This window comes from Engraulis encrasicolus, chromosome 18 (assembly GCF_034702125.1).
Source record: "Engraulis encrasicolus isolate BLACKSEA-1 chromosome 18, IST_EnEncr_1.0, whole genome shotgun sequence".
Taxonomy (NCBI): Eukaryota; Metazoa; Chordata; class Actinopteri; order Clupeiformes; family Engraulidae; genus Engraulis; species Engraulis encrasicolus.
Window position 1 is genome coordinate 32336807 of NC_085874.1, and position 12237 is coordinate 32349043.

The 12237-nt window shown below is 44.0% G+C and overlaps 1 protein-coding gene across 1 annotated transcript in view; it reads right to left on the minus strand.

The window, feature by feature from the left end:
* lca5 (lebercilin LCA5) overlaps positions 1 to 12237 on the minus strand; it is a 42831-nt gene that overhangs the window by 10417 nt on the left and 20177 nt on the right. Inside the window, exons 8-10 of the mRNA XM_063223439.1 lie at positions 9909 to 10046; positions 8403 to 8508; positions 3570 to 3727 (exon numbers count right to left, since the gene is read on the minus strand). Coding sequence (XP_063079509.1) covers positions 3570 to 3727; positions 8403 to 8508; positions 9909 to 10046 — 402 coding nt within the window. The remainder of the gene's footprint in view (positions 1 to 3569; positions 3728 to 8402; positions 8509 to 9908; positions 10047 to 12237) is intronic.

Here is a 12237-nt window from a genome sequence, read left to right on the forward strand (position 1 = left end):
TCATACATCTACATAAGAAAAAAATATGAAAAATATACACTATTGTCAAAATGTATTTTATGGCTGTCACACCAAAGGACTACAAAACTAATACATCTTGTGGTAGCAAAACATAATTGATTGACTGAAGAACTCTGAGAGAAAAACCTAAAATCCACCCTTGCCATTGGCTTCTTAATGGTCTTAAGTCACAATTTATGTATCGCTGGGGCTTCAACAATAGATAATTATCCACAGAATTAACCAAAAATATGATGTCACACCACAGGACATTATTTTCTGCGACAAAGTTTCATAAGTCCATACGGTCTCAGAAAAACAGGAAAAAAATTAAGCATTGCCACTTGCTAAAATAGACACCTTGAAAAAACATGCCAGGGTTGTTTAGACAAATGACTGAGCTTTGATTATTTATTTAAAAATGTTTTAATATGGAGAACCAGGCTTGCCTCAGTCACACCAAAGGACAAATGTGACATTTGACTCAAAATTAAGTATACTTATTTAAGCTCTGTATTTATTACACATTACTTTTTCACAACAACGACATTAGTTTAATCATTTAAAGCATTGACAATTTTGAAAGCATGAATTTACTTAATTTTAAGAGCCTGCGACAGCAAAATTTACACGTCACGTCATCTACCCATATATATATATATATATATATATATATATAGTAAGAAAAGAAGGATCACCGCACACTGGTGGACTTAGTTTTTGCTGTTTTATTTAGGTGAACAACGCGTTTCGCATTGCGCTTCGTCAGGTTCACAAGTGAACCTGACGAAGCGCAATGCGAAACGCGTTGTTCACGTAAATTAAGCAAAACTAAGTCCACCAGTGTGCGGTGATCCTTCTTTACTATGGATTACTGATGACTGCACTTCACCAGCACCTGGAACCTGGCTGTGCATAGGTGTTCCAGATCTTTGATATATATATATATATATATATATATAAATCTAGAGCATATGACTCAAGGTATATATTAGAAAACAGTAGAAAGGTATGAAGAAGACTACTTTGAGGCCTTGGCCATTGCTCAAACGGCTAAGGCACTGTACTGTTACGCCGGGTTCATCATCCTCTCCTGTCTCTATACTCTCCCACTGATTTCTCGTCACTGTCCTATCGTCACTGTCCTGTCTCAAATAGGCATGAAATCCCTAAAAAAAGAGGACGAGTATTTTGAAATACTGAAGCACAGAGAGAAGCAGGGGAGGGGTGGGGAACCTACTGTATGTCTCGAGGGCTGTTCACAGTTTCACATGAAATAAGTCATGTTTTGTAAAGATACATTTGCAATGCAATTCATTTATATTTTCAGGGGACCTAGAAAAGGTGGGGTCTGTTGTAAAGGTCAACATACAGTAGGCCTAATGTGAAGGGAGAAATCCTGGTTTGTGTTCATAGCACGGCCCTTGGAGGACTTAATAAAATTTGAAGTGGCCCTCAAATGAAATCCCGCTGGGCTTGCTCCCCCCTCTGCTTCCCTATGGCTGTTTACCTTTTGCCAGCCTCAACAAACAAGCAAAACAAACACTTTCGCTAGCAGGACTTGAGTGCACTTGTTGTTTGTCATGACAGAAATGTGTTTACACAAGTGCTCCTGGATAAACAAGAAACTGCTACCCTCCCCAACGAGACATAGTCCAAACCATCAGCATCACACCAGACTATCGGTCATCTCAGCTTCAACACCAATAAATCAGTGAATCACAATTTCTTTCTGATGGAACCCCCTTTGTAGCCTGATTATCATCGACTTTCAAATCTCCTCGAGAGTTGGTCTGACCAAGACCATAACAATTAACGTTTCCCAAATGGCATGGTTGACCCGCCTCCCTAGGTTTACTACTGGTTGACTGGAGTCCGAGACAGTAGGTGGAGTTCCCATTTTTTCGGGAGATCAGAAACGATATTTACATTGCTCTTGGCCTGACTAGAAGCAACGCCGAAGGTGTTGCGTCACTAGGAGGGCGTGGCCTGGCTACCCCCCTTTTTTTTTGGAACTTCTTTTTATTTTTCACCTCACATCATACAGATACAAGGCTACCCCCTTTTGACCTAAGAATATCTTGACTTTTTTCTTGTTTCACAATAAGAAGGTCTTTGGTAGAGCCAATTACAGAGCCCATGTGAGAGTAAAAAAAATACAGCGCCTGATACTGTAGTTTCTGGTGGGCACGAGAAAGTTTCTGGTGGGCACGAGAAAGTTTCTGGTGGGCACGAGAAACATTCGGGTTTTTTTACTGTCACGTGTCATTTTAAGGGCTCCGTAGCCAACAACACAATATTACGACCTCACGTTTAAGAACAGAAAAGCAAGTGTGTAAATTTGAAGTTAAGAGAGCAAATAGAGTGAATGCATTGAATGTGTGTGTGTGTGTGTGTGTGTGTGTGTGTGTGTGTGTGTGTGTGTGTGTGTGTGTGTGTGTGTGTGTGTGTGTGTGTGTGAGTGAGTGAGTGAGTGAGTGAGTGAGTGAGTGTGAGAGAGAGAGAGAGAGAGAGAGAGAGAGAGAGCGAAAGCGAAAGCGAGAGCAAGCAAGTAAGCTATGTTAGCCAATGTCACAGGCAATCGACTGGCTGTACTCCTGCAATCCTAGAGTAATCATAAAACACTCCTTTAAAATCCACTTCTCACTAGACACGAGAGACCTCCACTCCATTGCCATTCCAGGAGAGAGAGAGAGAGAGGGAGGGAAGAAAAAAAACGGATGCAACGTTTAGATGCAGAGGGAGAAAAAGATGGATGATGTACAGAGAGAGTGAAAAAGAAAGAGTGCGAAAGAAAATGTTCGGCCCCATGAATCTCGTAGTGTTTTTCTAGTTTTGTTGTAACTGGTAAAAACAGAAGTGTAAAAACGTTTCCTCACTGACAGGTTAAGGTTAGGGATTGTTTTGGTGTGGGCACATTACAGCATTCTTTAGCTATTGTTGGGGTTAATATGAATGGTCGTCAATGGAGGGACCCTACAAAGATATATTGGTGTGTGTGTGTGTGTGTGTGTGTGTGTGTGTGTGTGTGTGTGTGTGTGTGTGTGTGTGTGTGTCTGACAGAGACGGATGATGGTGGTCCAGTGGCTCCTGCTGAAAGTCCTGTAATAACACATCCATCAGAAATGGACAGGCACTCACAGCGGACGCCTTTTTTAGGACCCTTTAAGGACCAATGAACCTGAGCTAGTGGCCGTTTCTCAAAGTGAAGTGGGATGTCCTTGCTAATATGAGTAACGCCCATTTTTTGAGGATTTCTCGTCATCACAGCTCGGCGAGTGCTGTTCTAAAGTGCGTTTCAGAATTCCCCCAAGTCCCACAGACTTTATTCGAAAAATTGTCAAGGTTGCACTTCTTGCATCCTTGCTTTCACAAAATACCCAGAACCCTTCATGTTTCCACACTTGCGCTGGGCTTTTTTATTACGGGTGTGGGAAAGCAATGCATGTTTGAACATAATATGTATGGTATGTTGTTTGTTGTTTTGAACAAGTAAATAGCTTGTGTGTGTGTGTGTGTGTGTGTGTGTGCGTGCGTGCGTGCATGTGTGTGTATGTGTGTGTTCTTGCCTTGAGAGAGAGGTAGTCATCCTGGTGGTTCTCTGTGAGCTCGCTGCCGTCGGTGATGGCTGGTGGAGGGGAGGGGAACTCCAGCGAGAGGGCCTGCTCCCTCTCCCTCTCCCTCTCTGTCTGGATGGCTTTACTGCTGCTCCTACTGCTGCTGACCACTAGGACGGACACAAACACGCACACACACACACACACACACAAACACACACACACACACACACACACACACACACACACACACACACACACACACACATTTTGATATTGTTTGACAGCAATATTGATATTGCGATATAAATTCCATATATTGCCCAACCCTAGGGGCGTGACAAATTTGCCACAATCATTCTGTTGATGGAAAACCTTGACATCTTTAAAATCACTCAAATATTTCCAAACCTGGTGCAAAAGTGGCTACAGTCATGGGCGTGTTTGTGTGACCGTGTGTGTGTGTGTGTGTGTGTGTGTGTGTGTGTGTGTGTGTGTGTGTGTGTGTGTGTGTATGCATGTCGTGTGTACACAGATGTACTTAACATCCTAGTTAAACTGGCTTTGGAAATATCAGCACCTGTCCACCTGGTAACCTAGTCCGCAACCTAATACAATTTGGTCGTGTAGAAGCTGGTCTTGTATATTACATTCAGGGCTCTAAATTAAAACCAGACAACTGGCCAAGTGATGGTGAAATTTCAATTTGGCTGGTAAAAAAATTCAACTTACGAGCCATTTTGAACAATTCTGCCTCTTTTCCACTGCCAGTTTTCTTGTAGGCCCACAGCTCGACACAGCACGACTCCGCCGCCACTTTTTGCTCTTCGATTGAGCTGCGTCGTGCCCAATCAAAAAGCGAAAAGTGGCGCCCGAGTCACGCTCTGTTGAGCTGTAGACCTACCAGAAAACCGGCAGTGGAAAAGAGGCATTAGTGAGTGTGTGTTTAGCTAGTAAAATTAACATCTACGTACTAGCCATTTGGCTGGTGATGAAAAATGGACGAGCCCTGCTTACATTGCCAGTTTTCCAAGCCTGAGCACAGAGGCATGCTGGGAGTGGGAGCTGGGAATGCAGTCTCGTGTCGTGTGAGACTGGTGGGTAAGTCAAGTTAAGTGGGTTTATCCCTCTTTAACCTGACGGCACGTCACTGAGACCACAGCCCTGACCCCCCACCAACCATAACCTCCCACACACACACACAGATGTACACACACACACATGCACACATGCACGCACACAAACACATCAGTGTTTCCCATACATTGAGGAAACTATGGCGGCCCGCCATAGTTTAAATTTGGCCGCCATAGTTTACGAAAATGTAAAAAAAAAAAAAAAAAAAAGTAAATTTTTGATTTCCGTTTTTGTTAAAAACGATTTAAATTACGATTTCCTTCGCATTTTCCTCCTGGAGTAAATACATCCTATAGAGAAAACCACAAGTGCTTGAAAGACAGAGATATCAAAAGCCTAGTCAAGTTGTTATAGTTAACTTGGGTTTGGGAGCAATATAAAAAAAACTTCAGAGGGACAGTTGGGATGAGTTTACTAACACTCCCCAGGCTTTGTTTTACAGTTGTAATGAGTTAGGTGACAGGCCTTCAAGGGCTGCATAAGTTATAGAAATGAATGTGTAATGAATGTGAATATAGACATAAATGTGTAATATGTTGTTCAGCCCTTTTAATGCAAGGAATTTGGAAAAACTGGCCCTGTGACCAGCACCCCTCGTGTAGAATGTGTGCGCCTATGTGTGTGTGGGAAAAGGCATAGCCTACCCTCTTAGACCCTTTTTATCTATGCGTTACACACAGTGATCTTAAATTCTTATCTCTGCTCCTATTTTGTTTTATTATTGTTTTCATTATATAGACCCCTGCACGAGGGACGAATGAAACTGTAAACAGAAATGATTCACTGTACTGCATTTTTTGACAATGACAATGTACTACTATTATACATGTCATGGGTAAAATGGGTAGCCTTATTTCTCAAAATATAAATGGCTGAAATGTAGGCCCAGGCCTTTCTCCATGCGGCAATGTCATACTGTACTCATTGTTTTGCCGTTTTGCATTTACGCTGTGTGAATACAACTCCCCCCCCCCCCCCCAAAACCCCCCCCCCCCCCCAAAGGCCCACGTGAGAAGACCCCCCCCCCCCCGCCCCCCCCCCCTCCGCCCCCCCCCCCCCCCCCCCCCCCCCCCCCCCCCCCCGCCCCCCCCCCCACCCCCCCGCCCCCCCCCCCCCCCCCCCCCCCCCCCCCCCCCCACCCCCCCCCCCCCCCCCCCCCCCCACCCCCCCCCCCCCCCCCACCCCACCGCACCCCACCCACCCCCCCGGAAAAAAAAATTCTGCTGCCCCCATAGTTTCCAAAATTTCTGTGGGAAACACTGCACATGCATGTATGCGTGCACGCACATGGACACACACACACACACACACACACACACACACACACACACAAACACACACAAACACACACACACACACACACACACACACACACACACACACACACACACACACACACACACACACACACACACACACACGCTCACACATGCACGCACATGCAAAAGCCCACCCTGTTAAACTTCCTGACCTTGCCTAAGAGGTGTGGGACGTGATTTAAAGTAACACTAAGCAAGTTTTGTCTTCCTTCTCCTTAGTTGACATTGTTGTTCAGAACTACAAACCCCAACTCCGATGAAGTTGGGACGTTTGGTAAACAGTGAATAAAATCAAAATGCTATAATTTTCAAAACATTCAATCTATTCATTAGATGGAGAATAGTGAAAAGACAACATATTAAGTGTTAAAACCGAGAAAAAATATTGTTTTGGGGGACATATGTACTCATTTCTAATTTGATAAATCCAACACGTCTCAAAAGAGTTGGGACGGGGATCAATGAAATTTAGTAAACATCCAAATAAGATTAAAAAAAACAAAGAAGAACATTTCTAAATGAATTGTACTGACGGACAATATAGATGTCCAGGTATAAGATCATCACAGAGAGGCTGAGTCACTCAGAATTAAAAATGCAAAGGGAATAATTACCATAGTTATTACATACATTTTTGAATTCACTTTGATTTACCATGATTGAGTGTATATAAGACATATTTTTGTTAATAAAATCATTGTATAGGTTCATGACATCATGAAATATATATTGGCTGTAGTCTCACTCTAATTCCTGGAGTGCTAGAGCTATTGAAAAGTTACCATATTAAGAATGCTTAATGCATGAAAATGATACAGGGGTGTAACATTCTCCTAAGCACCTGAGCTCACTTGAAATAGACCCGGAAGACATGGGAAACTGTCCTTTGCTTACAGAAGTCAGCAGAAGTTGTAGAAGTCCATTCTTTTTGACAATAATAGAGCATTGCACATCCTGTGCTACAGTAAAAATGGACCATCCAACTTGTGTTAGTGCTAGCTTCAAAAGTCAGCCTCCATGATGGCATGCGGGTGCAGTAGTGCATTGGTTAAGATGTTCTCACTCATCTGTAGAGTTAAATACAGTGCTGAATGGTATAAATGCGTTTTAAACAGCATGAAAAGCCACTCATGCATTATATTTTGAAGGGAGATCTTCGATTACTGCCACATAGTAAGGTCAAATTGCATTATCTACTATGTTTTAACAGTTTGGCTCCATCATAAGGACCAGCAGGTGATAAAATGGTGGGTTTTTGGTCAAGACCTGTCACACTGTAAGCACTACAGAAAGGAAAACATTGCAAAACATGACAAGTAAAATCATCTCATCGGTTAATGTATTTAACTGTTAAGTGTTGTCTTTTGTTTTGTTTTTAGTCTTCCTCGACATTTGCTGCCATTTATTGTCCCCGTCCCAACTCTTTTGAGACGTGTTGGATTTATCAAATTAGAAATGAGTACATATGTCCCCCAAAACAATATTTTTTCTCAGTTTTAACACTTAATATGTTGTCTTTTCACTATTCTCCATCTAATGAATAGATTGAATGTCTTGAAAATGATAGCATTTTGATTTTATTCACTGTTTACCAAACGTCCCAACTTCATCGGAGTTGGGGTTTGTATGTACAGCAAGACAGCTTGCAACTCCAGACTTGCTCTGTATGTTCACAGGCCAGGGTGAATTTGAGAGACTTTTCCACTCCCAAGTTACTCAAAGTTGCACCAATACAAGTATTTTGGAAACTAGGATAAATAAGACCAATAAAAGTGCAGCACTAGTTTTGGTAGTAGAACTGGTAGTAGTTAAAAGAAAACCCTTAAAGGTGCACTGTGTAGGATGGTGGCCAGAGTAGGTATTGCAACTATGCTGCTCATTGAAACTATGCTGCCTATTGCCAAATATTGAAAAAAATATTTTCTTTAAATAATAAAAAAACAATTTTTAGGGCTTTATTCTTGACTGGACAGTGAAGGAGTGACAGGAAACGAGTGGGGAGAGAGAGAGAGACAGGGAGGGATTGGCAGATGACCCGGGCCAGAACCAAACCCGGGTCGCTGGCGCAGCAACCCAGTGCCCCACCGCTAGGCCACGGCAGGGCCGAAAAAAATCTTTTAATTAATAGTAACTAAATAATGAACTAATATTTACTAGTATGATCAATGTATAGTAAGTTGTGCAGCTTAGTCTGTTTCTGGAAATTCAAAATGGCAGACCATTTTTTCCAGTCATAATGAATACTTAGAGTGTGACAGTGGAGGCAATTATTTGTGCAAAAGGTAACATTTTTGAATTCTGGTAATTTCATGAATTCTTAAAATGTTACACAGTGCACCTTTAACCAATGAACTGGCAGCACTGGTCACGAAAGCCAATAGGAAGTTACCTTTCTTCTTGGCCACCACACTGTCCCGGTCTGAGTCCCTCTTGGGGGCGGGCTTTATCATGCGGTTGGCATAGATGTTCTTGGTGTCCAGCTCTCTTTCCTTCTCCTGCAAAGGCAAACAAAAAAGGCAGTGTTAATTCAACACTTAAAGAGTTGATTTAGTCTTCATATGGTCCCAGAATACTCTCTACGTTTTGACTCTACGTTTTTTAACTGTGTCGTACACTGTATGTGTCTGTGTACGTGCACATGAGAGAGAAGCACTGTTGGTTTTAGAGTGCATCTCTCAACGTACTAGTGTGTGTGTGTGTGTGTGTGTGTGTCTGTGTCTGTGTGTGTGTGTGTGTGTGTGAGAGTGTGTGTGCATGTGTTTGTGTGTGTGTGTGTGTAAAAGCCCAACTGGGAAACTCCAACTCCAACTTGTCATTGTGACACGGCACTCCACAGCACACAACAAAATTGCATTTATGCCTCACCTGTGCAAGGGGGCAGCCCCCTATGGCGCCCGAAAGGGAGCAGCGCGGCGGGGCGGTAACGTGCTCAGGGTGCCTTGGTCATGGAGGAGGATGGTGTGTGTGTGTGTGTTTTTGTGTGTGTGTTTTTGTGTGTGTGTGTGTTTTTGTGTGTGTGTGTTTTTGTGTGTGTGTGTGTCTGTTTGTCCACCTTCAGCTTGAGTGTGAGTCTCTGCACTTCCTCCTGTGTGTGTGTGTGTGTGTGTGTGTGTGTGTGTGTGTGTGTGTGTGTGTGTGTGTGTGTGTGTGTGTGTGCGTGCCTGCGTGTGTATCTACCTTCAGCTTGAGTGTGAGGGGTCTTACACACTAGGGCGGTAAAGCGTCGCGGAACGGCCGGGTTTTTTACCGGCGTCGGTGAAAATACATTGAAACATATCTGTCCTTACACACCAACCGGTGGTAGTCAAGCGTCAGCCGCGTGGGAGCCGGCTCCACGCCGCGTTGCATTTGGAAAATAGAACTCAAGCGTATTTTTCACGCCGGCGACCGGCGGTGTCTCATTCAAATGAATGGCAAAGTAGCATGCTAGCTTTGGCTGTGGGGAGGGTTTTGAACAGGACTGGCTGCGCACGCCGACGCTGTCAGTGTGAAAGGCAGAGAAAAACACACCAGCCGAAACTAAGCAGAAAGACCCACGTCCCACGTATAGTGTATAGTCCCACGACTGTTCCGTTCCGCCTTGGTATGTTTTGGCCCTGAGTCTCTGCACTTCCTCCTGTGTGTGTGTGTGTGTGTGTGTGTGTGTGTGTGTGTGTGTGTGTGTGTGTGTGTGTGTGTGTGTGTGTGTGTGTGTGTGTGTGTGTATATCTACCTTCAGCTTGACCGTGAGTCTCTGCACCTCCTTCTGTGTGTGTGTGTGTGTGTGTGTGTGTGTGTGTGTGTGTGTGTGTGTGTGTGTGTGTGTGTGTGTGTGTGTGTGTATATGTGTGCGTGTGTGTGTGTGTGTGTGTGTGTGTGTGTGTGTGTGTGTGTGGGTGGGTGTGTCTTTATCTACCTTCAGCTTGAGCGTGAGCCTCTGCACCTCCTCCTGTAGGCAGCGCGCCTCCTCCTGCGCCTCGTGGGTTCTCCTGCGCTCCCCTGCTAGCTGCCTCTGGTAGCTGCCACTGCTCAGCTCCATGTTGCGCTCCAGCTCCTAGGGTCAGAGGGCAAAGGGCAAAGGTTGCACACACACACATTACATTACATTACATTACATTTTACATTACATTACATTACGTTACGTTACGTTATGTTACGTTATATTACATTAATTAGATTACACCAGAGATGGTAACTAGCGACCATCTCTGATTACACTTAGCTGATGCTTTTATCCAAAGCGACTTACAGAGTATCGCTTACAGTCCCTGGAGCAATGTGAGGCTATGTTCCTTGCTCAAGAGCACTTCAGCCATGGAGTGAGGTGTAGGGGGAACGAAAGGTAGGATTCAAATGGGCAACTCTCTGATATCAAGACCGCCTCCTTAACGATTATACCGCGGCTGCTATGCACATTACATTGCATTATACTTAGCTGACGTCTTTATCCAAAGCGACTCATAGTTACTTACAGGGTATTGGTTACAGTCCCTGTAGCAATGTGTGGGTTATGTTCCTCACTTCAGCCATGGATGGAGGAAGTTATTGGTAAGGGTGGGGATTGAACCTGCAACCCTGTGATCTACAGTCCAACTCTTAACACACACACACAAGCATGTCACCATGGCTACCCTTCACACTCAGACCTAAAGTGATACTGTCCCATTTTTGGAAATAAGCTTATTTTACACCTCCCCCTGAGTTTAATAATAGGGTTTTACCGTTCTCCTATACTTTCAACCGTTCTCAGGATATGGCTGAGCCAATTTTACCTCCAAGCTAACAGTTAACATTGAGTCCTATGAGACCAGTTAGCCGCCAGCTGGTCTCATAGGACTCAATGTTAACTACTAGCTTGGAGGTAAAATTTGCACTGCCATAACCCGAGAACGGTTGAAAGTACAGGAGAACGGGAAAATCCGATTATTTAACTCAAGGGGAGGTGTAAAATAAGCTTATTTCCAAAAATGGGACAGTATCACTTAGCCCACATCGACGCCAAACATTGATTTCACAGTATGGGCTCCGGCCGTGGCACAAACGACTAAGGCCCTAGCTGTTACGCAGGAGACCGGGTTCGATTGCAACCCAAAGTCATGTCCTGATCCTCCCCTGTCTCTACCTCCCATTACTTCCCTGTCTAACTCTCAAACTGTTCTGTCCAAAAAGGGGAGGAAAAGCCCAAAAAGAAGAAATACAAAGATTTTACAGTACAAGGAATATTTTTTCTGTTATTTATTCATGAAAGCGAGCGTAATCCGTGTAGATGATCATCATACGGTAGCACACAGATTTTCCGACTGTCCCCTCCAAGCAGATTGAATAGAAAAAAGTTGAAATTGAGGGTGAAAATCCGCCTCAATTCACAGGCAGACTTCCATTTTTTTTTTTTAATCGACATTTGGTTTGTTCACGACCAAAATCACTGTTGGAAGTACAAGGCGGATATCAAGCAGAAATCTATGACCTCATCTGGCTGGGGAATTTGACATCAACACACAATGTTACATACAGTAACACATACGTACATACAGTATAGACGCACACACGCAGGCATGCATGCATGCATGCTCGCACATACGTACACACACACACACACACACACACACACACACACACACACACACACACACACACACACACATACACACACATACACACGTACACGCACACACACAGAAACAGCCAGCAAAGTCAGACAAACACATCTGCCACTCACCAACCCAGGATAGAACAGGAGAAATAGCCAGAAGAAGTCCTACTCTTTTCTCGTACTTTCAGTTAATATAGTATGGAATATATAATGGACAGAGCTTGAAGATCCACAGACTCAGAGAGAGACAGGACTAGATGAAGATGACTGTGTTCAGCCGTGCGCTCCTGTAACCTCCCAGAAGCCCAGACCACTAGGCAGATCACTATAGCAATGCCCAGGGACGGATTATCACTCCGTGTGCCCCAGGGCCAGACAACAAGAAAGGGCCCCCTCCATGGGTGTTGTTAGTCTATAAGAAGATTCAGGGTTATAGGCCAGATTATAGAGGCACTATGTCAGGGGTGTACAACTCAAATTGACTGAGTTTGACATCCCTACACTATGCTGTTGGGGGGTTGTACTGTATGTTCTCTGAAAAAAGTTGAAAATAGATTTGTTAAAAGTGTGATTTTAACGCAATGTGAACAATGATATATAGAGGCTTGGGTTTCAGGCCCCCTTGAATCTGGGGCCCCTGTGCCTGGGCCCT